Below are 24,008 nucleotides of genomic sequence, written 5' to 3'. Positions count from 1 at the left end.
CAACGGGTGGGGGGCAGGGGCGGCTGGGGCGGCCAGCTGGGGCGAAGGGGGCTCAATCGATGGGCCACCCCCCGGACTCCCCGGACTCGCGACGCCTTGCGACGCCCCCCTCCCCCTCCCACTCCATGGCGCTCATGGCGCCCGCGCGGCGCTACTCACGCTGTAGACTCATTCCAAACGGTCGCTGTCTCTCTCGCAGCTCCACGAGACCCACTATGAGTGCGAGAGAGAGAGACGGTCGAAGGCACTGCGCCCCACGGTGTGGGCCACACCGCCCCCTTAGGTTGCTCGGAAGCCCCGCGAGCGGCCATGGCGGAAGTGCCGCCGTCATCGCATTCGCCGTTTAGTAACTCGTGGAGGAAAAATCATGCAAACTCGATTAAATTATTTATTTTACGAGGTCATAAATTTCATAGAAGCATCATCGCGACAAATCAGAACATTGTAGAACAGTACAAAAATAATAAAATGAGGTTTGAGCCACTTTGAGATCGGCCCCGCGTGTCCCAGTGTTCCACGCGGGGCAATACAGCCCGGGAATGCACAGGCAGGCATGAGGCAGCGGCTCACGCCGCCTTCTGCCACACGAGGAACTTGTTGTTGGCCGGCATGTCCTCGGTGTGCGCGAGGCTGAGGCCGCTCCGGGCCGCCAGCGGCGCCAGGTCGCGGCTGATGTCGCGCAGCCCCCACTCCGGGTTGCGGGAGCGGAGCGTCCTGTCGAACTGCACGTTGGACTCCGGGGTGATGAGGCCGTCGTTGGCGTAGGGGCCGTAGGTCAGGAGACGGCCGCCGGGGCCGAGGAGCGCGCCCGCCGCCGTGAACAGGCCTGCCAACAGGGCGCGGGTGAATTGGTCGCTCCGACAAGGGAATTCCAAGGCAAAACTTATCGCTCACCTTCCACGGCTTTGTTACTGGAGATGTGGATCATGTTGATGTTGATGATGGCGGCCAGACAGCCGGCCTTGAGATTGCCGCCTGCCCACTGCGAGAAGGGCGCCGACGCGTCCACTTTCAAGGGCTCCCTGACGTTGGTCAAGCCTCCCGCCTGCAAGAACAAGGCGAATTAAACCTGAGCCGGGAGTCGAACGTCGAACACTGCTGCTCGGGATTGCAGAGGCACGCTTCGCTTCGCCCGGCCGCACGGCGCGCATGCAGCGGCACGGCCCGGCTCACCTTGACGTGGGTCCTGATGCTGTCGAACATGTCCTCGTCGAACTCGGAGGGCTGGAAGGTGAGGTCGGGGAAGTGCGGCGCGGCGCACGCCACGTGCTGCCCCGTGCCCGACGACACCTCCAGCACCAGGCTGGACCCGGTGGCGGTCGCCGCGGGCCGCAGGTGCTGCTTCAGGGCCTGCAGGATGGGCTGCTTGTTCCTCTCGGCGGCGCTGGCGATCATCTTGGTGCCCTCCCTGCCGAGGAAGCGGAGCATTACAGCTAGTGGCGGAGGGCGGCGACGCGCGGCCGTTCGGGATGGCACCCCGCGCGCGCCCTCTAGAGCAGGATGACCAACTTGTCACGTTCAACTTTTTGTTCTAGGGTCCCTTTATCTTTATCCTGGTCCAAACGAGTGGGAGTGTGAGGACATTCAAAAATTTAGCTCTCCTTTATAGTGGGCGCCACAGCGCATGAGAAGTCCGTTGCTTCCTCGTACCCGAGCTGTTCATTTACTGCAGCGGCCCAGTGGCCTTGCCCTTCGACGCCGAAGTGCAGGGCATGACGCAAGCCCGCCGTCCGCCCAGCAACAGTCGCCTGACGGCGGCCTCGTTCGCGGCCCTAACGTGTCAATCCGCGCCCTCCATCCCGGCGTACTCACGTCTTGATCTGGATGTAGTTCTCCATGGCGGCGCCGGGGCTGCAGCGGGGCGGCCTCGCGCTGCTCTCGTCGGAGACCACACTGCGACGGCGAGCCCGCAGCCGGCCGGCTTCCCTTGTTCTCGACCCCGCGACCTGCCCCTCCCCTCCCTCCCCGCGGTGACTCTGCTCTCTAGTTTGGCGGGCGTCGCGCGTACTGTGGCGTCGCGGGCCGTCTATTAATATTCGGATTGGAGACGCGGCGCGAGTGTCTAGAGCGTCGCTAGATAGATGGACCCTGTCTGACGGCCGCGTCCCGCAGAGCCCAGCGAGCCGCGCAGCACCAAGCCGAGCCGCAAGCCAGCGAGTGCCGTGTTTCTGTCGAGACGAGATAATGGTGATAGTGGACGACGTGGGCGCGGCGGTCGCGGCAGACGCGACGGTACGTGCTGTGGCATGTGGCACCTCCTGCTCCTGCCGAGCATTCCCCAGAGCGAGCGGCGCCCCGCGCACGCGCGCTTCCCTCGATAAACAGAGCAACACAGCGCTCACGGCGCGGCAGCGCGGCAGCGCGGCGGGTACGTTTAGTCTTGTCCGAATTGTGAGGACTTTCCACCGACAAGGTTCTTTGAAAGCTTGTCGTACTTGTAGACAGGGAAAAGGAGATGAACGCAAAGAGGCAATGTGAGAGAGATGGTTCGATTTATTTCATTCAAGTGGAACATTGCAGGTTGGCAGGAAAAAATTATAGGAAATGAGTCAAACTCCAAAATCATGTGGAGATTTATGAGACTACGTTTTTGAGCTTTACAACAGCGAGATTGAATTATTATGACAAAAATAAATTATTAGAGACCAAGCATCAATATCACAATAATGGAACAATATTATTTCTTCTTCCCTTTGCCCTTCTTTTTTTCATCTTTCATCTCAGAATTTCCTTTGGGAATGAAAACTGAATGTTTCGTTTTCTTTAGATGATCAAACAATTTGTTTTTTGAACTAAAGTTAGAAGCACAGGTTGCGCATACATGCTCGGTATCTATCACAGATATGTCAACTGGAACATTTTTATTACCCTTTTTAGATTGAACTTTGATAGAAGATAATTTTTCTATATTGACACCCTCCTTAGTATCGGTTGTTGTTCCTGCCTCTGCCTCTGTCTGCTTTTGCAGCCTTTTAGCGTCCTTTGCTTTCTTTCCTTTTAGTTTTGTCTTGGGGACATTTTCTTGCTTCTCAGATATGGACTCTTCATCAGCATCATTTGTACTCTTGGGTTCAGCCTCGTCTTCTTTGTCGCTGTCACTCTGAGGGTCTGGTACTCTCTGCTTTTGAAGCTTTCGGCGTTGTTTTTTGGACAACATGGCAAACTCCTCCACATCCTCTTCATCACTATTGATAGAAACTTTACGTTGTTTTTTGCTTTTCTTAGATTTTAATGGTGCCTGGGGTGAGTCAGAATCATCACTTCCATTTTCCAGCTGAACTTTCTCTCCTTCCTCCTCACTTTCTTCAATATTCTTTTTGATGGTTTTAGCCCCATTCATGTCTGCTTTGCCATTCTGATCAGAAACCTCTACTTCCCCACCACTCTCCTCATCTTCTTCTTGTCTATCTTCACTGTCCTGCTCATCACCAGTTTCCTCATCTAACTCCTCATCAAGCTCCTCATCTTCGAGCTCTTCACCTTCATTCTCCTCTTCCTCTTCAAGTAATGTTTGCCTTAAGATTTCCACATTTTCTTTATGTTTCTTAGACTTCTCATGGTTTGAAAAAGCTTTATCGGTTTTGAACAACTTCTGACAGGCTGGGCAATATAGAGCATTTAAATCTTCAGCCTCCTCCTCCATTTCATCTGCTTCACCTTCAGATGACGAATCATGGTCCCCATGCTCAGCTTGAAGAGATTTTTCTATGTTTCTTAACTCATTTTCAACATTTGAAAATTTAGACCATTCTGTCTCCTTATATTCCTTTGCCTGTTGTAGACGCTCCCTGAGCCTTTCCTTTCGTTTCTCTTCAAGCAGGCGGGCCTTCTCAGCTTGCTCTGCCTTTACTATTTCAGCCTGAGCTTGTACACGTTTGTCACGCTTGCGTACAAAAGCTACTAAGTTGCGAATCTGCTCGTTTCTTTCCTTGCGTGCTTTGTCCCTGATTTTTTTGTTTTCTCTCTCCACAAGTTTGGCTATGCGTCTGTTAGGAAGATCTCTAATGTCACATTGGTCTAGCCACGAGAAAGACTTCTTTGTTGAGTAATCTTGCCAGTATGCATAAAATGGTTGCACAACTTCTTTAAAATCACTTGAAGAGTTGCCAAATGAGGGTATTTCAAAATCACTGTCTCCATCTTCCATGTACTCAGAGTCTTCTGCAGCTATCTTGTTGAATACTTCACGATAAACAGCATAGTAGCCACCGTCATCATCTCCGAAGCCTTTGAAGCATGACGTTGTGAAGTACGGGAACACGTCCAGGCTGTCATCCTTATAGTCACCTCCCAAACCTCCTTTCAAAATGGCATCTCGGTGAGCGTCATACCAAGCACGCTCATGAGAGTCACTCAGGACTTCATAAGCCTGCTGCACAAGCTGAAACTGTTCCTTGGCAAGGTCAGGATTCGACAAATTTTTGTCGGGATGCCACTTGAGGGCAGCTTTTCTGTAAGCTTTCTTGAGATCTTCATTGTTGACATCGCGAGGGACATCCAGAACTTCGTAGTGACACTTCATCGTTTTAACAGATTACTGTCACAAAGAAGCGCATAACCTTACAGAGACCACGTTACACACACTGGCACTGCAAGCTTGGCTCAGGCCGTGAGTCTCCCTCACAAGTTCACACCAACAAAATCACAGGCAGGGGGCGAGTGCTGGTCTTGCATATCACAATGAAAGTCACTGACTATATAAAGAGCGGTGCCATAAATAATAACCCTTACCCTAAACTTCAGCACAGGGGTTTTTCTTGTTGTCTGCTACTGCTACGCAGAGCAGGGAGCCGGGACGAAACGGTGCGTCACTCTAAACAAAAATCTCTCGACTTCCCCATTGCACTGAGTACTTTGATGGTGATTCAGACTGATTTTCCCCCATGCGTATTTCCCCGAAAATCATCTCTTGAATGTGGCCAAATTTGGTCACATACTGATTGTCGATAGTTTCAGTACAAAGAGGGGTTACAGGCCATGCATAGGGAGTTTTGTTGCATGTTTGGGATTTCGGTTGCCCGCCCGTTGTGGAGCAGCAGAACGGGAACAAGAAAATACTGAAAAAGGGAGGCGGAGTTTACAGCTGATCGTGTGATATGATGAGTGGAAGATCTTCTTGAAGAAATGATCTTTCTATCCAGAATGCCTTCAAGCTCCCAAATCAAATCATTACTATTTTAATATAGTCGTAATTACTTTTTAGTTTCTTTTTGACCCATTCGTGGCACCCATAGGTGAGTGAAAATGTACCACTTCAGATTTTACACTAGTAAAAAATATCTCCTTGGTGCTGAGCGAGCTTGTTTCATTTATAATATATCGTGTTGTTTATTTCTTCCTCGTCAAATTAAGCCAATGTTAAAAACATCAATTGTAATTGGGGTACCATATACATTATTTATGTAGTAGTAGCAGACGACACTCGCTATGCCATAACCTCTTTTGTCAAAAACATTAACCGTATTCTTATTTGTTTTTAAGGAGCATCTTGTTCTTTTGATAAATAATTTTCCTCTTACTACGCTTGTTTTTGCATCGCCGTAGTTTTTCATTTCTTTGTATTATTAAAATTGATTTGGTACCATGTACAAGTGAACGTTATGTGATCTTTACTTCTTTTTATTTCGAAGCAAAAACAGCCACCCTTCAGTTGCACTGCACGTTTTAAGCTTTAAAGTGACCATCTTATTAAGTTTTTATTTTTTTTACAGGTGCAGCCTGAATTAAAAATGTCAGCTGGAACAAATTTGGTCGTACCTGTCGTTCTTTGGGGGAAGTCTGCTCCGACTCATTGCATATCATGCATTTTCTTGTCACGAGATCAGCGCTCCCTTGTTACTGGTTGTTATGATGGGCAAATATGTCTGTGGCAGGTTGATCCAGACACACTTCAGGTACATATTTTTATAATGATTTACATCATTTGTGACATTTTACTATGATGACCTCTTTTTCATGTTTCTTTCCTTCCTTTAGATGACTCCTAGGTGCCTTCTTGTCGGCCATACAGCACCTATTCTTTGTTTGGCTCGGGCATCAGTTGTTTCTGACAATAATTACATTGTGAGCTCATCTGAGAGTGGGTGTGTATAAGGGTCCATGTCTTTGTTTTGTCAAATATTAATTGTCTGTTATGCTTGTATGGTAATGAGTTTGTCTTTTGCCTTGCAGAGAGATGTGCACATGGGATCTTGTTGATGGAAAATGTAGAGAGGTTGTCAAATTGCCATATGTTCACACAAATATGCAGGTAAGTTGAATATTACATTTCTTTACAAAGAGGCCTGTAATCTGGACCTATCCCTTTTGTGGGGCCGTTTTCATTCAACTTTGTTAACTCGTTACAGGCATATCACATGTGTGGCAGTGATGACATCCGACTTTTTTGCAATGGTTACTATTCAGAAGTTTTAATCATGGACCCTTTTAGTTTAGAGGTACTATTTACTCTTTCAAGCAGAATGTCACCTGACTGGATCAGCGCATTACATGTACTCCGTCCTGCCAAGAGGAAAGGTGAGAAAGATTCAGACGAAAACCAATCCCTTCTTTCCTCCTCTTTTCCGGCTGCTCGTGATTCGTAATTGTCCCTCTTTCTTTTTTTCCTCCCGCCTATTTACTGTTTCTAATTTTTTCTTCATTATTATCAGATGATGTTATTTTGGGACTAACAACCACGGGTATGGTTAAAGTTTGGACACTTCAAGGCAATGAATCAAAAGCGACTGAGCCACATTATGAGCATGAGAGCAAGCAAATACGATGTTTGAATGCCTTGTGCATGAGCTGTTGTGGGGGTAATCAGCGAACTGTTGTTATTGTTTGCGCCAAATACTGGCAGGTGGGTATTGTTTCAGAGTTCCTGTTTGTAAAAATCAGATTGCCTTCTAAATTGTTTTCTTTTGATTATTTTAAACAGATTTATGATGCTGGAGACTTCTCAATCCTGTGTAGTGTTCAAGCCCCAAGATCAGAGCGCTGGATAAGCGCAGATTTTCTTTCCACTGACCGTGTGATTGCATGGAGTGATGAAGGAAAGGGATATATGTACAAGCTTCCTGCAAAGTAAGTGTAACTCTTTAATCGAGCATTATTCTTCTTTAAATCTATACCACTCTCCCATTTCTTACCAATATACAATATCTTTAAAACTCAAATTGGCCAAAAACATTGGCAAAGGAAGGAGTTCAATTTAAAATGACAGACAAAATAGTATTGCAAGCAATCAATATACAGTATCTTTGACTATTTATTTCAATAGTTTATTGGGTGTTCTGCATCAGTTTCAGTAGGCTTAACATTGCTGCTGGAATCACATCAATATGATTTTATTTTTTTATGAATGTGTCCTGCCAGGGACAATTGGATGTTTTAGAGAGGCACATGAAGCTTTATAGCGTGCACCTAGAAAACAATTTATTGTTATTCTTTATTTATGTTTCCATTTTGTTGTATTTTGTGGTTTTGGTTCTTCAAATTTAAGAACAAATACTTCATTGTTGCTTGACATGCATGATGGTGTCGTTTGGAAAATTATTCATGTTTAGTCATACATTTTAGCACCTCCTCCCCCCTCATGTGTGAGAACTTGTCTGTGTTAAAGAAAAAGGGGGTGCGTGGGAACATCGCATTATTCATACCACACTTTTGTTTTCCACAATGCGTCTTATGGATTTGCCATTATGTTTGACTTTACCCCTTTGTCGCCTGTTTCGCCAACATCCTAACTTGGAATTCTGGATCTGCATTCACATGGCTCATGGTACTGTAGGAAGCTGAAAGGACTTCCAATTAGGTTGGTAGCCAAATCCAATGCAATACAAAATTTGTTCCATTTGTTTGTCCTATTGTTGACTTGAGTCTGTGTGCTGTCGTATTAACTTCATCTGTGCATGACTCCCTTATAGTCTTCTTTAGCTTGGGACTAATGGGTTTAGCAAAACTTAGCAATGCAAGGACTACAAATACCAAGAATGGCATTTTATTTAATGGACATTAGTCAGTCTCTCTGTTTTAGTTTATCTGTGGACGTCTTTGTCCTTAGGCTCTGTGAATCTTTCTGCTGCTTTTTTGGAGCACCAAGTATGTGTAAAGTGTGAATTCTGCAATACCTTCATTTTCTCATTTCTAACACTATCTGAAATATCCCTTTCATTGTGGTTTGTGTCACTGTCTACCAGGGTGTGAATAGGACTCGATTGTGTTTTGTTAGTTGTTTGGCTGTCTCTGTAGTTAAGTTGTCATATTTCTTTTTGCTTGTATGTACCACTGAATCATTTACATCTGCACCAAGTACGCAGGCTCTTATTATATTTAACTTATTTTATTTGGTGTTTTTTCTGGACTACTTTGACATTATTGGACCAAAATAAAATAAAAAAATATATTCTTTTGTAGTTTATGAAATGTATGTCTGCTATTAATGATAACTCTTAGGCTTCATTTCTGCATGTTCCATTATCTGTTTGGAATTATGCTTTTTATATTGAGCTGCAGCATTTGCATCTCTGTTGTACTTTTATTACATTATATATTAGAATTTATGTGGGTATCCACTGTAAAATAATTAACCGTGCTCTCTTGAAAATGTATGAAACTGTATGCAGTATTTTGTTTCCTTGCATATAAAAAAAATATGAAAAGTTTTCCCATTTCTAATGATTTTAATTTTTTTTCCAGCTGCGTTGCTGACAACAAGGAATTCCACTCACCTGCTTCCGAAAGTGATTCTCCATTTCTGTACTGTGTTTTGGCAGTGCCAAATGATAAGGTGAGATTGATTGTTACTTTTTCTTCCTGTCTCCTTTTTACCCCCAATCTGAGATTGCATGTTTTTTTGTTGTTTTTTTGTCTTGGTTGCAGCCTATGTCTTGCCCTCCTGCTATGCGTTATCATGAGGTTAACAGAAGTGGAAAGGTTCACAAATACCTATTAAGAGGTGACTCAGATGGAGCTGTTGTTGTTTGGAGTATTCCTGAAGTTACCAATAGCCAGCTTGCCCAAATCAAACAGGAAGAGTTTGATAAACCTCCAGGTTTGCTTCCTTTACATTATATGTAAAACATGATAATTTTTTTTTTTTTTAATTTCAATTATTTTTGACAATTTTTTATTCTTTTAGGGATGCCTCCAACAGTGTCCACAAGCTTGACCAAAGCATGGGCAGCCATGCAGCCTTCACCTGTTGGAATTTTAGATCAATTGGTAAAGTGTTTGCTTAGTGTGAGGTGTTAAATCGCCTCCGGCCTTTTAGTGTTAATTTTGTTTTGTGTTGCAACAGGAAAGGGGTGGAGCTACTCGTGTTCCACTAACAGCAAGCATGTACCTTCCTCAGCAAAGTCGCCTTGTTGTGGGTCGGGAAGATGGATCTATTATTATTGTGCCAGCCACACAAACAGTCATGTTACATCTGTTGCATGGAAACCACCAGCAGTACGATGGTAGCATATTTGTACCACTAGATTATGGGTTGTCTACAAAAGTGTTCAGTGGAGCAATTTTTAAATGTTATGTTGTTGCAGATTGGCCTCCGCACCAAAGACTAATTGGCCATGTGGGCAGGGTGAATTGTTTGCTGTACCCTCACCTAGTCCATCCTCGCTATGAGCGTGCCCACCTTGTGTCTGGGGGTGTTGACTTTGCAGTTTGCCTCTGGGACTTGTACAGTGGTACTTTGCTTCATAGATTTTGTGTTCATGCTGGAGAAATCACTCAGCTCTTAGTCCCTCCTAATAATTGCAGTGTAAGTAGTAACATGTCCGTGTGTTGTTTATGGTTTTCCAAACCTCTCGTGCCTTTTTTTAATTGGACAAAATCTTTCAGACACGAGTTCAAAAGTGCATCTGCTCTGTGGCAAGTGATCACTCAGTCACACTATTGGGTTTGACTGAGCGGAAGTGTGTAGTTTTGGCATCTCGTCATCTTTTCCCAGTGGTTACAATCAAGTGGAGACCCTTAGATGATTTTATGATTGTTGGTTGTTCAGATGGCTCTGTTTATGTTTGGCAAATGGAGACAGGTAAGCCCTAGCATTTGTGTGCATTTTTGTCTAAGGTATTATTTTTAGTTTTCATCACATCTTTAATTTGTTTGCATTCAGGTCATTTGGACCGAGTCCTTCATGGCATCAGTGCAGAGGAAGTCTTATATGCTTGCGATGAAAACACATCCACCGCAACATCTGGAGACTCTGGCTTGGCCAACCCAGCTGTCCATTTCTTCCGTGGTCTTCGTCACCGAAATCTATCTGCTATCAGACATGCTACTCAGGTACCAAACTTCAAACTTTAAAAAAATTGTGTTTTGATAATATTTGCCACTGCTTGCCTAATGGTTACTTTTTATTTTAAATTTTAGCGTGGAATCCACCAACTGCAGCAGCTTTCCCATCATAACCAACAGGATGGTTCTCTTCAACAAAAAGGGCGTGCCATGCCCCTCATGATTCAGGGTCTGCGAACAAATCCCAAAGACCCTGAGAGTCACATCTTGTGCTTTGACATTGAAGCACTGATTGGTATGTATATGGTTTCTCTCCTATGGATATTTTATGGTTCAGCATTTTCATACATTTGTCTGTAAGTGTATGTGTCTATCCCTGTCTCATGTAATAATCAAATTTCTCTCATTCATTCTATATTCTGGGGGCATATTCATATGTCAGTTTTTCTATCAGAAACCTTAATTCTTCTGTCTTGTATTTAAGAAAAAACAAAAACTGAGTGCATGTGTATCTTTTGCTTCCCTCTAACTCACTCTATGTACCTGGGTCGCATGGAGGGTCTTCGAGGTCTAAGTTTTCAACCATGCCATAGAAGTTGGTGTCATACTTCACATTCATTCATCTAAATCCAAGCACTCTTTAACAATTTCTTGAATAGATGTAAATGATTTAATAGGTTTAGTTTTTCTTGTCTTCTGGGAGAGCTTGTGCTAAGGTATGTAGTGGATGATTTATGTATAACTGGAATGTTTAGTGGAGCTCCTTACTGAAGAGTATGGGGCTATGTCACCTGGGAGCCTTGAAGCCCAGGGGCTCATCAACCAATCAGAATATGAGAAGGTCTTTGCGCTTACTCATTCTGCTTCCCCTGATGCGGGCAAGAAGATTGCGGGTGAGAAAAATTTAAAGTCTTCTCAGGAATCAAACTTGGATCATGGCACAAACAAAGAATATTTGTAACTACTTTTGTTGAGGCTACATTAAAATGTTGAATGTCATGTCAAAGTGGATTTGAAAATTCACCATTGTTTCAAATATTCTTTTTTTAATTGATGCCATTGACCAGTTTGAATAGACTGAATTTCTTTACTTGAGCTGCTCCGTGCTTTCTGCCTTCCTTGTCTTCTAACATTTTCTGTCTTTATATGCTTCCGCATATGCTCAGACTTCTTTGGTCGTGTAAAGGACAAAGCAGGCGACCTGGAACGTACTTTGAAGGAGAAGGATCGTCATGGTAAAATACTCAAATTACCTTTGTGATCTATAGACAGTTCTGTTTGAATTTTTCCTTAAAGCATGGTTTTGATATATTCATTCGTAACTTTATATTTGAACTATGTTTTAGCTAATTTGCATTTAACCTGGCAAAGGTTTTTTACTCTTTGCTTGGTATTTTCAAGATAATGTGATGCTTGCTTCTGTTTTACATGTTCTTTATTAAGAAAGAAAAAAAAATAATATGCTAGTTTTATTCAAAAAATTTCATCTGGACTTTCATAATGTAAAAGATTGTTTTACTTGTGTGCTTTTTGAGTTTTAGCTAACTTAAAAAAATTGTTTTAAAGTGCTCTTTGTATCCATGCATTTGTGTAGTGTTGTTTAAGTTGATGGAAAGTAGATCTTCATAAGTAATTCCTTTCATTCATGATCCCTTTTTTTTAATATTTGAAGAAGAAAAGGCAAATGGCCTCAAATGAAACCTGTTTATATTTGTACTCTTTGTCTTTTCACTATCACTAGACTTCTTGGGCCGTGTTAAGGATAAAGCAGGAACCTTCGAAAAGCAAATCAAGGAGAAGGATCGCCATGGTAATTTTTACAAATTTTACAGCATTTATACAAACTGTAGTGCAATGGCACTGCCTTAAGACACATGTGGCCTTAGGAAATTTTAGGTATAGTTATAGCCCTCACATTTTGGTTGGTTTTTTTTTTTTTTTTAAATTTTTGTTTTGTTTTTCAAATTAAAAATTAAATACTTTATTGAACCGGCATGATCCAGTCTAAAGAATGGTTTTGAGTTACAGGGCAAAGAAATCCTAAATCCTGATTTTCCTCTGTCCGCACTTAGCTGGGCCTGGGTACATTTCTCTGTAGTGATTTCAATTTCTCATGGCCTTTTTGACTCTGTCTTAGCCAAAGCTTCACCAGCACAGCTGCCAAACTAGTTTTCAACTTGGTTTTGAAAATACACATCAGTTTACCTTTGCACACTACAATCTAACGTCACTTAAATTGCCTTGTAAGTGAAATAAGGAATTACAGTACCCTATATTTTTATGGCATATTTTCTTCCTCTGGTTCTGGTTTATGTTGCATGTTTTGTTCTAAAGGGCTTTTTCTTGTACCTCCTGTTAAACCATCTCCCTTGACCTTGATTTTTGCATGCATTTCACTCTAGGCATTATGATTGATGCCTGCATATTGCTTGATTTTGCCAATGAATGTATTGTATGTATTTTTAATCTGAAGCGCTTTTATGTCACAGAAAGGTAATGTATACAACTATGTGCGTTCTAAAAACTAATTTGATATCTGAACATTGTAGTCATTTTAGCACCTAGTGATTTCCTATTGATATTCGTCTAGCAATTTTCTTCACTGCTAATAACACATGTTCAATTTTTCGAAAATTTCAGGTATCCTTGCAAAGATGAAGGAGGGAGCAGAGACAATGCAGACCAAGATCCAAGCCAAAGCGGAGAGCGTCGGTCTGAGGGCAACGGACAAAGCCGGTGAGTGTTCTGTGGGAGAGAGAGGGTGCGAAATGAGAGCGCTCCAAGTTTCTTTGATAAATAAGTTTGTGGCAGACTTAATTTATTGTTTGTCGAGCACCGGTGGCACAGCGGGCCGAACGGCGCCCGAACAGGAACAGAGACAGAGCGACAGGAATCAAGGAAGGTCGAAACGCCTCGCTTGCGCAGTTCGGGGCGAGGTCCATCGGGGCCGCACCGCTTGAATTTGGCGCCAATACAAAAGACTAGCAGCTCCCGGAGAGGGCCTAGGTCGTCTTGGCGTCAAACTGGAGCGGAGGTGGCCCGCCACGAGGCCGCTTAGTCGATGCGGTAGGACACGGCGTGGCCGGGGGTGTTGACCACAGTGGTCTGGACGGCGTCACGGAGGACGGGGCCGGCGGAGACGGCGGCGACGGCGGGGGCGGCGGCGTAGGCCACGGGGGCGGCGACGGCGTGGTGGGCGATGGCGGGAGCGGCGGCGTAGGCCACGGGGGCGGCGATGTGGTGAGCGGAGTAGGCCACGGGGGCGGCGATGTGGTGGGCGGAGTAGGCCAGAGGGGCGGCTACGGCGTGGTGGGCGATGGCGGGGGCGGCAGCGTAGGCCACGGGGGCGGCGGCGTAAGCCAGAGGAGCGGTGGAGGCAGGGGTCTGGAAGAGGGCGACGGAGCGCTTGGCGATGCTGTGGTGAACACCGTGGGCAGCCAGGTGCTGGGCCTTGGCGATGGCGACCTCAGGGGTGTCCTGGACGGGGACGGGGAGACCGGCGGGAGCGACGGGCAGAGCGTTGGAGGACACGCGGTAGCCCAGAGCGTCGGCGACGTAGTCGGTCCTCAGGATGCGGCCGTCGGGGGCGGCGTAGCTGAAGGAGCCAACCTTGTTGCCGAAGGCGTCCTGCAAGGAGGCATGTGTTAGTCGGGATTTCTCCGTCAAGTCAGGCACTGTAGAAGGTGGCGGACGCGCTTACCTGCACGGCGTGGTGGGTCTGCGAAGGCTCGGAGTGTCCATAGCTGGCCTGGCCAAGCTCGTCCTGGGCGTGGTACTGGGTCTTAGCGGCAGCAGCCACGGGGGCAACGGCCACGGGGGCGGAGTAGGCGATGGGGGCGGCCACGGGGGCGGCCACGGGGGCAGAGTAGGCCAGGGGAGCGGCGGCGGAGTAGGCGAGGGGAGCACCAGCCCAGTGGGCAGCGGAGTAGGCCAGAGGGTGGCCCAGAGGAGAAGCCCAGGGGGCGGCCGCGGAGTAGGCGTAGCCGTTGGGGATGGCCCAGGGAGCCGCCAGGATCTGGGGCTTGGCGACGGCGCAGGCCACAGCGGCGCACAGCACAATCTGCAAACAGCCGGCCGGCGGTCAACACGCTGCACTTGGCGGACTCCTTGGCGGACTCGAGCAGGCACTCTGTGGCCGCGATGCCGCGATGCGTCACTCACCAAGAACTTCATGGTGAAGGTTGGGAGGTCTTGTTGTCTCTGTGCGATGGACACTAGCGAACTGGTGCCTGTCCGAGAGGAACCCCTCGCTTTTATACCGGGCCCGCCTTCGCCGCTTCGGCCGCCGTCTTGGGGGAGAGGAGCGTCGGAGCGGCGTCGCTCTGCTCCAGAGGCTCCAGAGCGGCGTGGGGAAGGGGGGAGGCGGGACTCCAGGCGGGATGCAGGACCGCGGGCCCAGCCTGGCCGCCAGGGGCCCGGCCCGGGCAGCGCGGAGCACGCGGAGCGAGCAGCGAGCAACGCGAAGGCCGACGTCTACCGTGTTGGGATAGGCATGGTCCGCCCGGCCACGCCCCGCCTGGCCCCGCCTGGCCCCACCTCGCCCCGCGCGGCCCTAAACCCGATCAGGACGCACTTCCTACATTCTGGGCGGCGTCCCGCGCGCCTCGCCGCACCGCGCCGCTGGAGCCCAAGCAGTGCAAGGGCCGCACTGTCGCGCATCCCGAGGGAGCAACGGCCCGGACGCAGCAGCAGGGCGCCGCCGGCAGGACAACCAGGACGCTAGCCAGGACCCCGCCGAAGGCAGGACGCCGCCGAGGGCAGGGCATGAGGGTCACGAGGACATTTGCCGTCCCGTAGGGTCGCCGTCGCGACGGCCTGTTGCTTTGAGTGCTAACCGGGCCATGCCGCCGCGGCCCGTTCGAAACCCGCGACTAGTAAACCGGGCTGTTAAAAGCCGCGCTAGGGCTCGAGGGCAGAGCGAGCCGAGCCAGCCAAACCAGCAGAGCGCACGCCCACTATAAAATGTTGGCGAAAAGCGGCGGCCGGTCCCGTTGAACAGAAGAAGCGTGCCGGCGGTCCGGCGCCGCGGCCAGGCCTGGGGCCGCGCCGTACCGGCGTGGGTACCGGCCAGCCGGCTAGCCGGCTAGTCGATAAAGGCAGAGTCGGCCCCGTAAAATTGGGAACCCATGTCGCCGGCGTGTCAAGTGTGGCAGATGCGGTATATAAATGAGGCCGACGGAGCGGGAAGAAAGTTGCCAATCTTGCTGGCGCTCTGGCGCCGCGCCGCGGATGTCTCCGCCGACTTTGTTTTATTTCCGATTAGCATTCTCTCGCTGGCGCCGCGCGAACTTGACATTTTATTGGCCTATTGGGGGCACATCCGGCTCGTCTGTTTTTCGGGTGTCGCAGAGCCTGTCTTCTTTCTTCGGCACCCACACTGGGTGGCGGTAAGCGTCGTTGTCGTGTTTTAAGCGCCGGTGTTAAGATGTTTTTCGCTGGCGATGGACGACGCGCGCCGCTGGACACTATGCAAAAATTAGTTATCGCGGAGCGGGGGCCTTTGCCCTCCGCGTCGCCCGCTGCGGCGTTCCCGGCGTTCTGCCGCGCCCCGCCGCGTGCAGTGGGCGTCTAACAAGACCACTATCCCGCTCCACGCCGCTCGGCCCCGCTCGGCTCTGGGATGGTTTGGATTGCCGATCCCGCGCGATCCCGGCAAATTAATCTGCGTTGGTTTGGCGGCTGCGCCGTGGCCAAGGCCGGGCTTTGTCTTCTTGTCGCCCGGGCGGCCTGGGTCTAGGGCCGGCCAGGCGCGGCTCCCGATGTCTCAATGGAGAGGCGCTGCTCGGAGTGCCGCGCCAGGCAAGTGCACGCGGCGCCGCAGGGCGTTCGACGGCCACCTCCTCGTTGTTGCCGCCGATTCGCCGCGCCAATGTCGTTACGGCGATGCCGGCCGGCCGGAGGCGTCGCGCGGCCTCGGCCAGTGTTACCAGCCTGCCGAGCAAATGATGGGCATCTTGTTGGTGCAGGGATCAGAGGGCAAGATCACGGCCCCAGTCGCTCTGTCCCTCTCTGCGGGTCGCCCCACGAGTGCGAGGGACGGAATGAACCCGCCGTGGACGGGGCGTCGTAAAGGACGGCCATTCGCCGCGGCAGGGCGGGCAGGGCCAAAGTCGGGGCAAGAAACCGCGCGCAGGTTTTAGGGCGCCGCGGTTCCTGGAGGCCCTCGCCAACTCCTCCGGGAATACGACGAGCGCAGCATTGTTCCGGGACGCTTAGGACTCGGAGTACGGCGGGGCGGGGCGGGGCGGGGCAGTTCCCCTGGGCGTGGCCGCGGCCGCGGCAGGACGTTGGCACAGGACGGGCGCTATGGGGACGACTCGGAAAAGAATGCAAAACGAGCAGCATGTGGGGCAATAAAGGAGATGCCTGTCCCCTCTAATGTGACACGGCCGCCGATTGCCCTGTTTTCATTATTTTTATTAGTCCGCCCTGCATGCGTGATTATTGCCCGGCCCCAGTGGCGTGACGTCAGACCGGCCGGGGCGGTGACCAGGATGTGCTGAAATTTGGCCGCCGACGGGGTGGGTCTTTGGGCGGGTCGGTCCGATCCGATTGGCGGTAAGGTGACCTCGGGGCGGCCCAGACACGGAAAGTGCATCATTCCGTCGGCCGGCGGATTTATCCTTTTTCTCGGAGTCTGTTTCGGCTTTTCTTTTCGTCGTGTCTCGCTTGCACTGCGCGAGCCTTTTGTATCTCACGTGTCGCGTGCTTCGTGCTTCGCGGTGGTCCGCGGCTTCGCGCTGCGCTCGGCACTGCGCTGCGGGACGCGTTGACAAGTTGGGGGAAAAAGGGGGGGGGGGCATTGACAGGCCGTTGTTGTTGTTGTTGTTGTCGGCGAGGCGTGCATCGCGGTTCGATAAAGAGAGCCAAAAGAAAGGCGGGAAAGAGAAAGAAGGCAGCGGCGTCGGTGAGTGCGCAGAGTGCGGACACTGGAGGAAGGGGACGGCGGCGGCGCGGGGAGCGAGCGAGCAAGCGAGCGCGCGGGCGGGCGGCATCGCGTGGTGTTTGTACCTCATCAAAGGTCCGTCGTAGGCGACCGCCGCGCCCCGCCCCGCCCGCGGTGTAGCGGCCGAATTAGAATTCAATCAAGGCGCGCGCCGTTGTGGCGGTGACGCGCAAACGCGCGCGGAGCAAAAGAAATGCGTTGACGGCGGCCTCCTGGAGCAGCGCGTCGAGCAAGACGCGGAGAGGAGCCTGCTTGTCGTGCCGCCCGTTGTTCCCGAACACTAATAGGCGGCACACGGCCCGGCCGGCCGACCCGGCCTAACGAAGCTGTCGGCGGCGCGGTCCGCGCTCCAGGCACCCGGATGTCTGCCGCCCGCGCCACTGGCCGCGCCGTTGCGAGCCCTGGAGTGCTCCCTGTAAGAGTAATGGCTTGTTGCCCGGCGGCTGCCTGCCCCAGGCTGTAGTGGTCCCGCCGGCGGCGCTCTGGAAGTGTCCTTGCCCCGCGTTGCCCACCGTCACCACGCCCCGCGTCAGCCGGCCGGTGTGCCGGCGCGGCGCCCGGCCGCCCCCAGCCCGGCGGGCCGGGTGTGCCGGCTCTTGAACTTGATCCTGATGACGGCCAAGGTCCCCACGGTCCCCACCGGGCCAGGACGGGTTGCGCCGCGCACCGCGTTCGGCGGCTCGACTGCGCTGCTGCACTAAACTGCGCTCGGACGGCCGAGGTTCCCGCTGAAAAAGGAGGATGGGTCGGAAATCTATACTGACGGCAACGCGACGACTGGCAAGGCCGCCAAGGCGGACGGGTCGTTTTTCTTCGTCCGCGACGTCCGCGACAACGTCCGCGACGACGACCGCAAAGTCCAGCGCGGCGGTTTGAGTACCGCCGAAGGGCTGCTGGGATCGCGTTACCCTCCGCACCGCATACAAACAGGACGAGTTGTTTCAGTTGTCCGGGCCGATATCGACGGGCCCCTCCAGCGCCTCCGCCTCCAAGTTACTTGTCCCCTCCCCTCCCTCCGCCCACGCGCGCCGAATGCAGCGGTGAACGAGAAGTCCGCCGCGCAGGCCGCGCGGCGCGAAGCCCTGCCAAGCGCCCGGGGTCGTGCGGCGTGCGGCACACAGTGCAGGTCGTTGTCCTGGCCGCCCAGCCGCCCGATTCCGAACACCGCTTTCGTCGCTCTGTCTCTCTCGCACCCGTACGGCGCGACCCATGAGTGCGAGAGAGACAGAGCGACGAACGCGGTGTTGGGAATCGGCCTGCAGCCCAGCCCAGCGCTGCATATCGCACGAGGAGGGAGGGGGAGGTCCAGCTCCACGACGTCGCGGCGCCAAATGGGCGGCAGCGCTCTCGTCCGCATAAAGTAGGCTGCGTGCGACAGCGCGACGCGACGCCCTGCGCTGGCAGCAGCAGACGCCTTCCACTTGGCGGAGTTCGTTATTGTATCCGGACTCCGCGTGCTGCTGGGGCCCTAACGCCGGCCGAGTCTGGCGGGGCGTGGCGCGGCGGGGCGGGGCGGGGCGCGGTGGGGCCCAACACGGGCGTGGTGCGGTGGGGCCCAACACGGGCGTGGTTGGTCCCCCCCTGCGCATGCGGTTCGTTTGGGCGGCCTTGCGATACGCCCACGACCTTGATCACTCCATGATACTGGGGCGGCCACACGCGCGTCCTGGACAACGCCCCGGACCGCGTCCTGGAGGAAGTGCGGGCCGAGTGGGGGCGGCGTGCCTGTCCGGGCCGGGCGGGCCGGGCGCGGCTGCAGGTGACGGCGCCACCTGTGATGACGGAGGAAAGGACTCGGCGAAGCGCCGAAGGATAGGAATTTCGCAGCCAATCAGTGTTGGGCCTGGCGGCCTGCCTGGCGGCCCGCCTGGCCCGTGGGAGCGCGCCGAAGGCGAAACGCGCTGAGGAAGTCGCGGCGTTTAATAGTGTATCGGACGGGCGGAGCCGCAATGCCGCGAACTGGGAATGGCCATTAATTTTATTTTTGTCTCTCAATTCGGCTGGCGCCGCGACGCCCCGATGAGAGCGAAGGGCGCGGCCGCCACAACTCACTGACTACAACTAGCGCGCTTTTGATCCACAACGCCGTGGAACGAGGAACGGCCGAGACGAAACGAGACCTGCCTCGCCGCGGCTCGTTTTATTTTCATTCTTGAGGTGTGTGATCTGTATTCGACTCCCGGGACGGGCACGGGACGGGCACGGGACGGGCGGGCCACCTCCGCCGACCGGCCACGCCCAGCCGGGCCGGCCCAGCCCAGCCCCGGGGCGCGTGGCGCGCGATGCGTGCCGTGCATGTGCGTGAGGCGAGCGCCGTGCCTCCGCGCCAATAATGCAGTGTGGCGAGCAGCGCGTCCCGACACCCGAAACCGACTCCATCGCCTTGGCGCGGCGCCGAATTTGCGATTCGACCGACGCGGCGGGCCGAGGGACCACGGACAATGTATTCCCGATCCTGCCGCCTTGCGTGCACACCGGCAGAAACGAACTCGCTCGATAACAGCGGTGCGACAATGTCTGCGAATTTGGAGCTGAGTGCGTGTTCGCGCTCCCTGCACTCTCGCCTCTGCAGACGCGGACTGCGGTCTTAAATCGCGCGGGTCGTGACGAGGCTGCCGATAGAGCGAGTGCAGCCGTCTTCGCCATTCGCCACCTCGCCGGCCGGCCGGGGGGAGCACCGCCCGGACCATCCCGGACCGGCCCGCCTCGGCCTTTTGTGCGTAATGACTGCGGGGCTCTCGTTCTCGCTTCGCTCCTCCAGGCCGTCCAGGCCCTCATTACCGATCACGCTAAGTGGACAGTGGAGCGGCCGAGCCGAGGGACGACGGACCCGGAGGGACCCAATGGAGCCCGCCACGCCGCCCTGCCGCCGGGCGTGCGTGCGCAGTGGGATTGCCTACCCGATGTACCATTACCATTACGGGCTTGACCACAATTGATCGTATGCCGTTTTCGGGCCCCACACATGCTCGCCAAATTGTCACCATAGTAACGGCCATGTCTCGTTTTGCAGTGCAGGCGAGCATGTGTCGTGCCCGAAATGGCATACGATCAGTAGTGGTCTTGAGCCCGTAATGGTAATTGTAATGTACAGGCGGCCCGTCGAACATCCGTGTGTTGCGGGACTGCCTACCCGGCGTTCGTCGGGCGTTTCGCGTGTTGCGGGTCTGCCTACCCGTCGTTCGTCGGGCGTTCCCGCCTCTAAATTTCTCCTTTTCTGTTCTGTGATTGCCAGGTGGCGCGGAGGAGCAGGCCAACAAGCCGCGCAACGTGGCCTTCCTGGAGACCAACATCACCATGGAGATCGCGCAGCTGCTGCTGTCGCTGCTGCACGCGTGGGGCATGGAGCCCGAGCTGGACCGCGTGTGCGAGACCAAGCTGGGGCTGCTGCGGCCCATGGTGCCCGTGTCCTTCGGCGTCATCTCCAAGGGCGGCTACATGAGCCTGCTGCTCCCCACGTGGAAGCCCAAGATCCCCGACGGCGTGGACGCGGTCACGATGGCGGCGACCTCGTCGCCGACGCCTCCACCGCGGCCGCCGCCGCCGACCGGAGTGTCGCTCTCGGGTCACCAGCCGCCACAGCCGGCCGCCCCGCCCGCCGCCGCGCCCGTCGCGCGCAAGTCCATCGAGTCGGAGCTGCCGAGGGAGATGGTGCAGCTGGAGCGGCTGACGCGCCTCTTCACGGCGCGCACACACTGGGAGCTGTCGACCACGCTCACCACCAACCACCTGCTGGCCACGATCTCGCTGTCCTACACGCTCATGTCCATGAACAACGCCACCTTCGTCACGGAGCAGGAGCGCAGCCGCATCCTCCACCGGTACGCGACTCTTCTCTCTCTTAGCGCGGTGTGCTGTCATGGGTCGCTCATCGGGTGATGTTGCAGGCAGAGCACGCGCACGGCCATGACGCCGTGGAGCCGCGCCGAGGAGGAGACGGAGGAGCAGTTCACGGCGCAGCAGGCGCACATCAAGCAGGGCTGGTCGCGGCTCGCCACGCTGCACTGCGTGCAGCTGCCCGACAAGGTGGCGGCGGCGGGCAGCCGCGTCTTCAAGCGGCCGCAGGTGGAGATGATGGCGCGGCGCTGGCAGCACCACTGCCTCGAGGTGCGGCAGGCGGCGCAGGCGCTGCTGCTGGCCGAGCTGGAGCGCCTCGGCCAGAAGGGCCGCAAGGCGCTGGTGGACAGCTGGGCGCCCTTCCTGCCGCTCTACAACGCGGCCGAGCAGCAGCCGGGCCAGGCCGCGGCGGGCGCGGGCGCCGGCGTGGACAGCCCCACCGGCCAGGGCCACAGCCCGCCCATGCACCCCGACACGCCCGACTACGCCGAGGAGGAGGAGGAGGGCGCCGAGGGTGAGTCCGGGGACGTCAACGGCCAGCGCCGTAAACCAAACCTGAAATTAACCAGTAAAACCCAGCCACTCAGCTCTCTCCCTCGAGGACTGGCTCCACGTGGTGCGTCCAGGTCTGGGTCCAGGTCGCCGCTAACGGAGGCTGCTTCTTTTCCAGAGCTGTGCGTGCGCAAGCCGTCGAGCGCGGCCGAGCTGAAGCGCAAGCAGACGACGGCCGTGGTGCTGCTGGGCGTGATCGGTGCCGAGTTCGGCCAGGACATGGGGCAGGAGGCCGCCCCGCCCGCCAGCACCACCAGCGCCGCGCCCACCCCCACGGGCAGCGGCGCCACCCTGGTGCCGGCCCCGGCCAACAACACCAAGCGGCGCTCCAGCCAGGACGTGCGGCGCAAGAGCTCCGTCGTGGAGGCCTTCGCCCTGGGCAACAACAACCTGGCGCGGCTCACGAGTGAGTAGCGCTGGCTGCTGGCTGGCGGCCCCGCCACCCTCGTCTGCGTCCTGCGTCTCTGACGGCGCGCGCTCGTCTCGTGTTCCAGGCCTGGCGCTCACCCACCTGCTGCTGGCGCCGCCCTCGCCGCGGCTGCCGGCGCACACGGCGCTGCGCAGGGCCGCCGTGGACCTGATCGGGCGCGGCTTCACGGTGTGGGAGCCCTACCTGGACGTGAGCAAGGTGCTGCTCGGGCTGCTGGAGCTGTGCTGCGACTCGGACCGCCTCGTGCCGAGGTGAGTGTGCTGGCGAGGCAGGGCGGGACGCTTTGGGGCAGAAGAACGGCCGCTTGACGAGCCCGACGTGGTGGTTGTTGCAGCATGACCTACGGGCTGCCGCTCACTCCGGCCGCGGACTCCAGCCGCACCGCCAGGCACGCCCTCACCCTGATCGCCACGGCGCGGCCCGCCGCCTTCATCACCACCATGGCCAAGGAGGTCGCGAGGTACAACACGCTGCAGCAGAACGCCCAGACCCTCAACGTCAACCTCAGCAACTCTGTCCTGCACCGCGCCAAACCTGAGATTTTGCATGCTGTTGAGCATTTAATTGATAAGATGCCCTATGAGATGTCTGATTTCCTCGTTGAGGTAAGTGTCTCAACCACAAGTTTACCTGAATGATGACTTGAAATTGTGAGTACGATGTTGGAACCCTGCCTACCTCTGCTTTCAGGTGATGGACATTGTCCTGCACTGTCTGGACCCAGGACACCTCAAGACTCGCAGCTTGCAGGACGTGTTCCCAGCCATTCGGCGCTTCAATCAGGTGTCGCATTGCTCGCACACAAGACGCATTGCTGTGGGAGCCAAAAGTGGCCAGATAGCTCTTTATGAACTGCGTTCGTCCAAATGTCCAGTTAGTATTTTAACATTGTTCTCAATAATTTGAAATGATTTTGTTTTTAAGTGGTTCAATAATATTGTCTCTTGCAGATGATTTCTGGTCATAATGCCCCCATAACGGCCTGCGCCTTTTCACCTGATGGCAAATATTTAGCTTCTTACAGTTGTGGGGAAAACCGGTTGTGTTTCTGGCAGGTTGGTACTTTAGTTTACTATTGTACTGGTTTTATATTCTCCTTTGCATTCTTATTTTACACATCTATTATAATTTTGCAGCAAACATCTACTGGAATGTTTGGTCTTGGAAATTCCCAAACTCGATGCATCAAATCATACAGCACCTCTCCTCTGGCAGATATCACTCGTCTGAACCCAATGCGTCTTGCCAAACTATCTTGGACAAATAATCGTACTGTATCACTGAAGCTGGCTGATAACTCAGAGACTCCTTTCAATGTCTAGTCATGTTTAGTCATCAACTATCACAATGTAATGGATGGAATTGAAAGTGTTGGCTATTAATTATTTATAAAACAATGTTGTTATTGATTATATTCTGTAGGCTAAAACAGGTCATGCACTGGTTGCCCATCTTGCTTTTCAGTATTTATTATCAAAAGACTAACCTTCTCAGGAGTGCTTCATTGAAAGAGTATTTAACCACTCCATGTTTTTCATAGATCCTGAAAGTGGTGTATTTTGGTTCCATTATCTGTTATTATTCATTCCTCGCCTTGTTTCATCTTTGTTGTAAATATGGATTTGTTAAGTGGACATAATGAATACTACACGGTCATAATGATATAGTAGTTATTAAGTGGTTATAGAGAGGTTCACTCTTTTTAATCTAAAGCTAAATTTTGCCAATGCAGAATTTAGGCCATACCCATTCCATTTAGAAAGATAAGGAGGGATAGCATAGTGCTTGTTGCAAAGACATTTTTAAAAGTATATTCAGTCGTTAGATGCTTTTATCTTAACTGAAGAGGTGTTTATTTTATTCTGTGAGATGAGATGTCCTGTAGCCTAATTATGTGTAATATGCTGGATTCTGTTGATGCCTTTTGTTGCAGGGGAGAAATCCTTTATCCCCTGGTTGTTTGTGATAAATTATATTATTATTATAAATGTTTCAGATTATGTTTTATTTGATGAAGTATTT

General features: G+C 52.7%; 4 protein-coding genes across 5 annotated transcripts; 1 reads left to right on the top strand and 3 right to left on the bottom strand.

The window, feature by feature from the left end:
• Window positions 1-374: 374 nt before the first annotated feature.
• LOC117646668 (methyltransferase-like 26) lies at window positions 375-4,982 on the bottom strand. Of its 2 annotated transcripts, none has more exons than XM_034387789.1 (4): window positions 4,732-4,982; window positions 1,174-1,408; window positions 895-1,045; window positions 375-826 (listed from the first exon to the last, which is right to left on the bottom strand). In XM_034387789.1, the coding sequence occupies exons 2-4, from the start codon at window positions 1,393-1,395 to the stop codon at window positions 567-569; spliced, it is 633 nt and encodes a 210-aa protein (XP_034243680.1). In that variant the 5' UTR covers window positions 1,396-1,408; window positions 4,732-4,982; the 3' UTR covers window positions 375-566. The 2 variants fall into 2 exon arrangements, with proteins under 2 accessions (XP_034243680.1, XP_034243679.1); XM_034387788.1 differs by lacking the exon at window positions 4,732-4,982 and adding an exon at window positions 1,813-1,985.
• Window positions 2,001-23,993, top strand: LOC117646670 (WD repeat-containing protein 7). Its single transcript, XM_034387794.1, has 28 exons — window positions 2,001-2,232; window positions 5,712-5,894; window positions 5,977-6,083; window positions 6,172-6,250; window positions 6,348-6,516; window positions 6,651-6,841; window positions 6,920-7,065; window positions 8,680-8,770; window positions 8,863-9,034; window positions 9,122-9,204; window positions 9,281-9,440; window positions 9,522-9,742; window positions 9,823-10,018; window positions 10,100-10,269; window positions 10,357-10,516; window positions 10,977-11,114; window positions 11,388-11,456; window positions 12,862-12,957; window positions 20,403-20,988; window positions 21,055-21,390; window positions 21,460-21,518; window positions 21,675-21,799; window positions 21,878-21,962; window positions 22,051-22,237; window positions 22,321-22,591; window positions 22,677-22,859; window positions 22,937-23,041; window positions 23,123-23,993. The coding sequence occupies exons 1-28, from the start codon at window positions 2,185-2,187 to the stop codon at window positions 23,306-23,308; spliced, it is 4,602 nt and encodes a 1,533-aa protein (XP_034243685.1). The 5' UTR covers window positions 2,001-2,184; the 3' UTR covers window positions 23,309-23,993.
• On the bottom strand, window positions 2,476-4,765 carry LOC117646666 (dnaJ homolog subfamily C member 21). Its single transcript, XM_034387786.1, has one exon. The coding sequence runs from the start codon at window positions 4,520-4,522 to the stop codon at window positions 2,678-2,680; it is 1,845 nt and encodes a 614-aa protein (XP_034243677.1). The 5' UTR covers window positions 4,523-4,765; the 3' UTR covers window positions 2,476-2,677.
• LOC117646667 (cuticle protein 19.8-like) lies at window positions 13,006-14,491 on the bottom strand. Its single transcript, XM_034387787.1, has 3 exons — window positions 14,383-14,491; window positions 13,922-14,281; window positions 13,006-13,848 (listed from the first exon to the last, which is right to left on the bottom strand). The coding sequence occupies exons 1-3, from the start codon at window positions 14,392-14,394 to the stop codon at window positions 13,276-13,278; spliced, it is 945 nt and encodes a 314-aa protein (XP_034243678.1). The 5' UTR covers window positions 14,395-14,491; the 3' UTR covers window positions 13,006-13,275.
• Window positions 23,994-24,008: the final 15 nt, after the last annotated feature.

This window comes from Thrips palmi, unplaced genomic scaffold, assembly GCF_012932325.1.
Source record: "Thrips palmi isolate BJ-2018 unplaced genomic scaffold, TpBJ-2018v1 HiC_scaffold_19, whole genome shotgun sequence".
In the NCBI taxonomy this organism is placed as follows: Eukaryota; Metazoa; Arthropoda; class Insecta; order Thysanoptera; family Thripidae; genus Thrips; species Thrips palmi.
This window is presented reverse-complemented; position numbering and strand designations above follow the sequence as displayed.

Bases quoted from the DNA above. Each gene is read 5' to 3' on its own strand.
- LOC117646668 (XM_034387788.1), bottom strand. From the start codon at position 1,838: ATGGAGAACTACATCCAGATCAAGAC. The intron at 1,046-1,173 runs GTGAGCCGGGCC...TTGTTCTTGCAG, and splicing joins GCATCAGGACCCACGTCAAG to GCGGGAGGCTTGACCAACGT. The intron at 827-894 runs GTGAGCGATAAG...CCCTGTTGGCAG, and splicing joins CAGTAACAAAGCCGTGGAAG to GCCTGTTCACGGCGGCGGGC.
- LOC117646670 (XM_034387794.1), top strand. From the start codon at position 2,185: ATGGTGATAGTGGACGACGTGGGCGCGGCGGTCGCGGCAGACGCGACG. The intron at 12,958-20,402 runs GTGAGTGTTCTG...TGTGATTGCCAG, and splicing joins GAGGGCAACGGACAAAGCCG to GTGGCGCGGAGGAGCAGGCC. The intron at 21,800-21,877 runs GCCAGCACCACC...AACAACACCAAG, and splicing joins GGCAGGAGGCCGCCCCGCCC to CGGCGCTCCAGCCAGGACGT.
- LOC117646666 (XM_034387786.1), bottom strand. From the start codon at position 4,522: ATGAAGTGTCACTACGAAGTTCTGGATGTCCCTCGCGATGTCAACAAT.
- LOC117646667 (XM_034387787.1), bottom strand. The intron at 13,849-13,921 runs GTAAGCGCGTCC...GCCTCCTTGCAG, and splicing joins AGACCCACCACGCCGTGCAG to GACGCCTTCGGCAACAAGGT.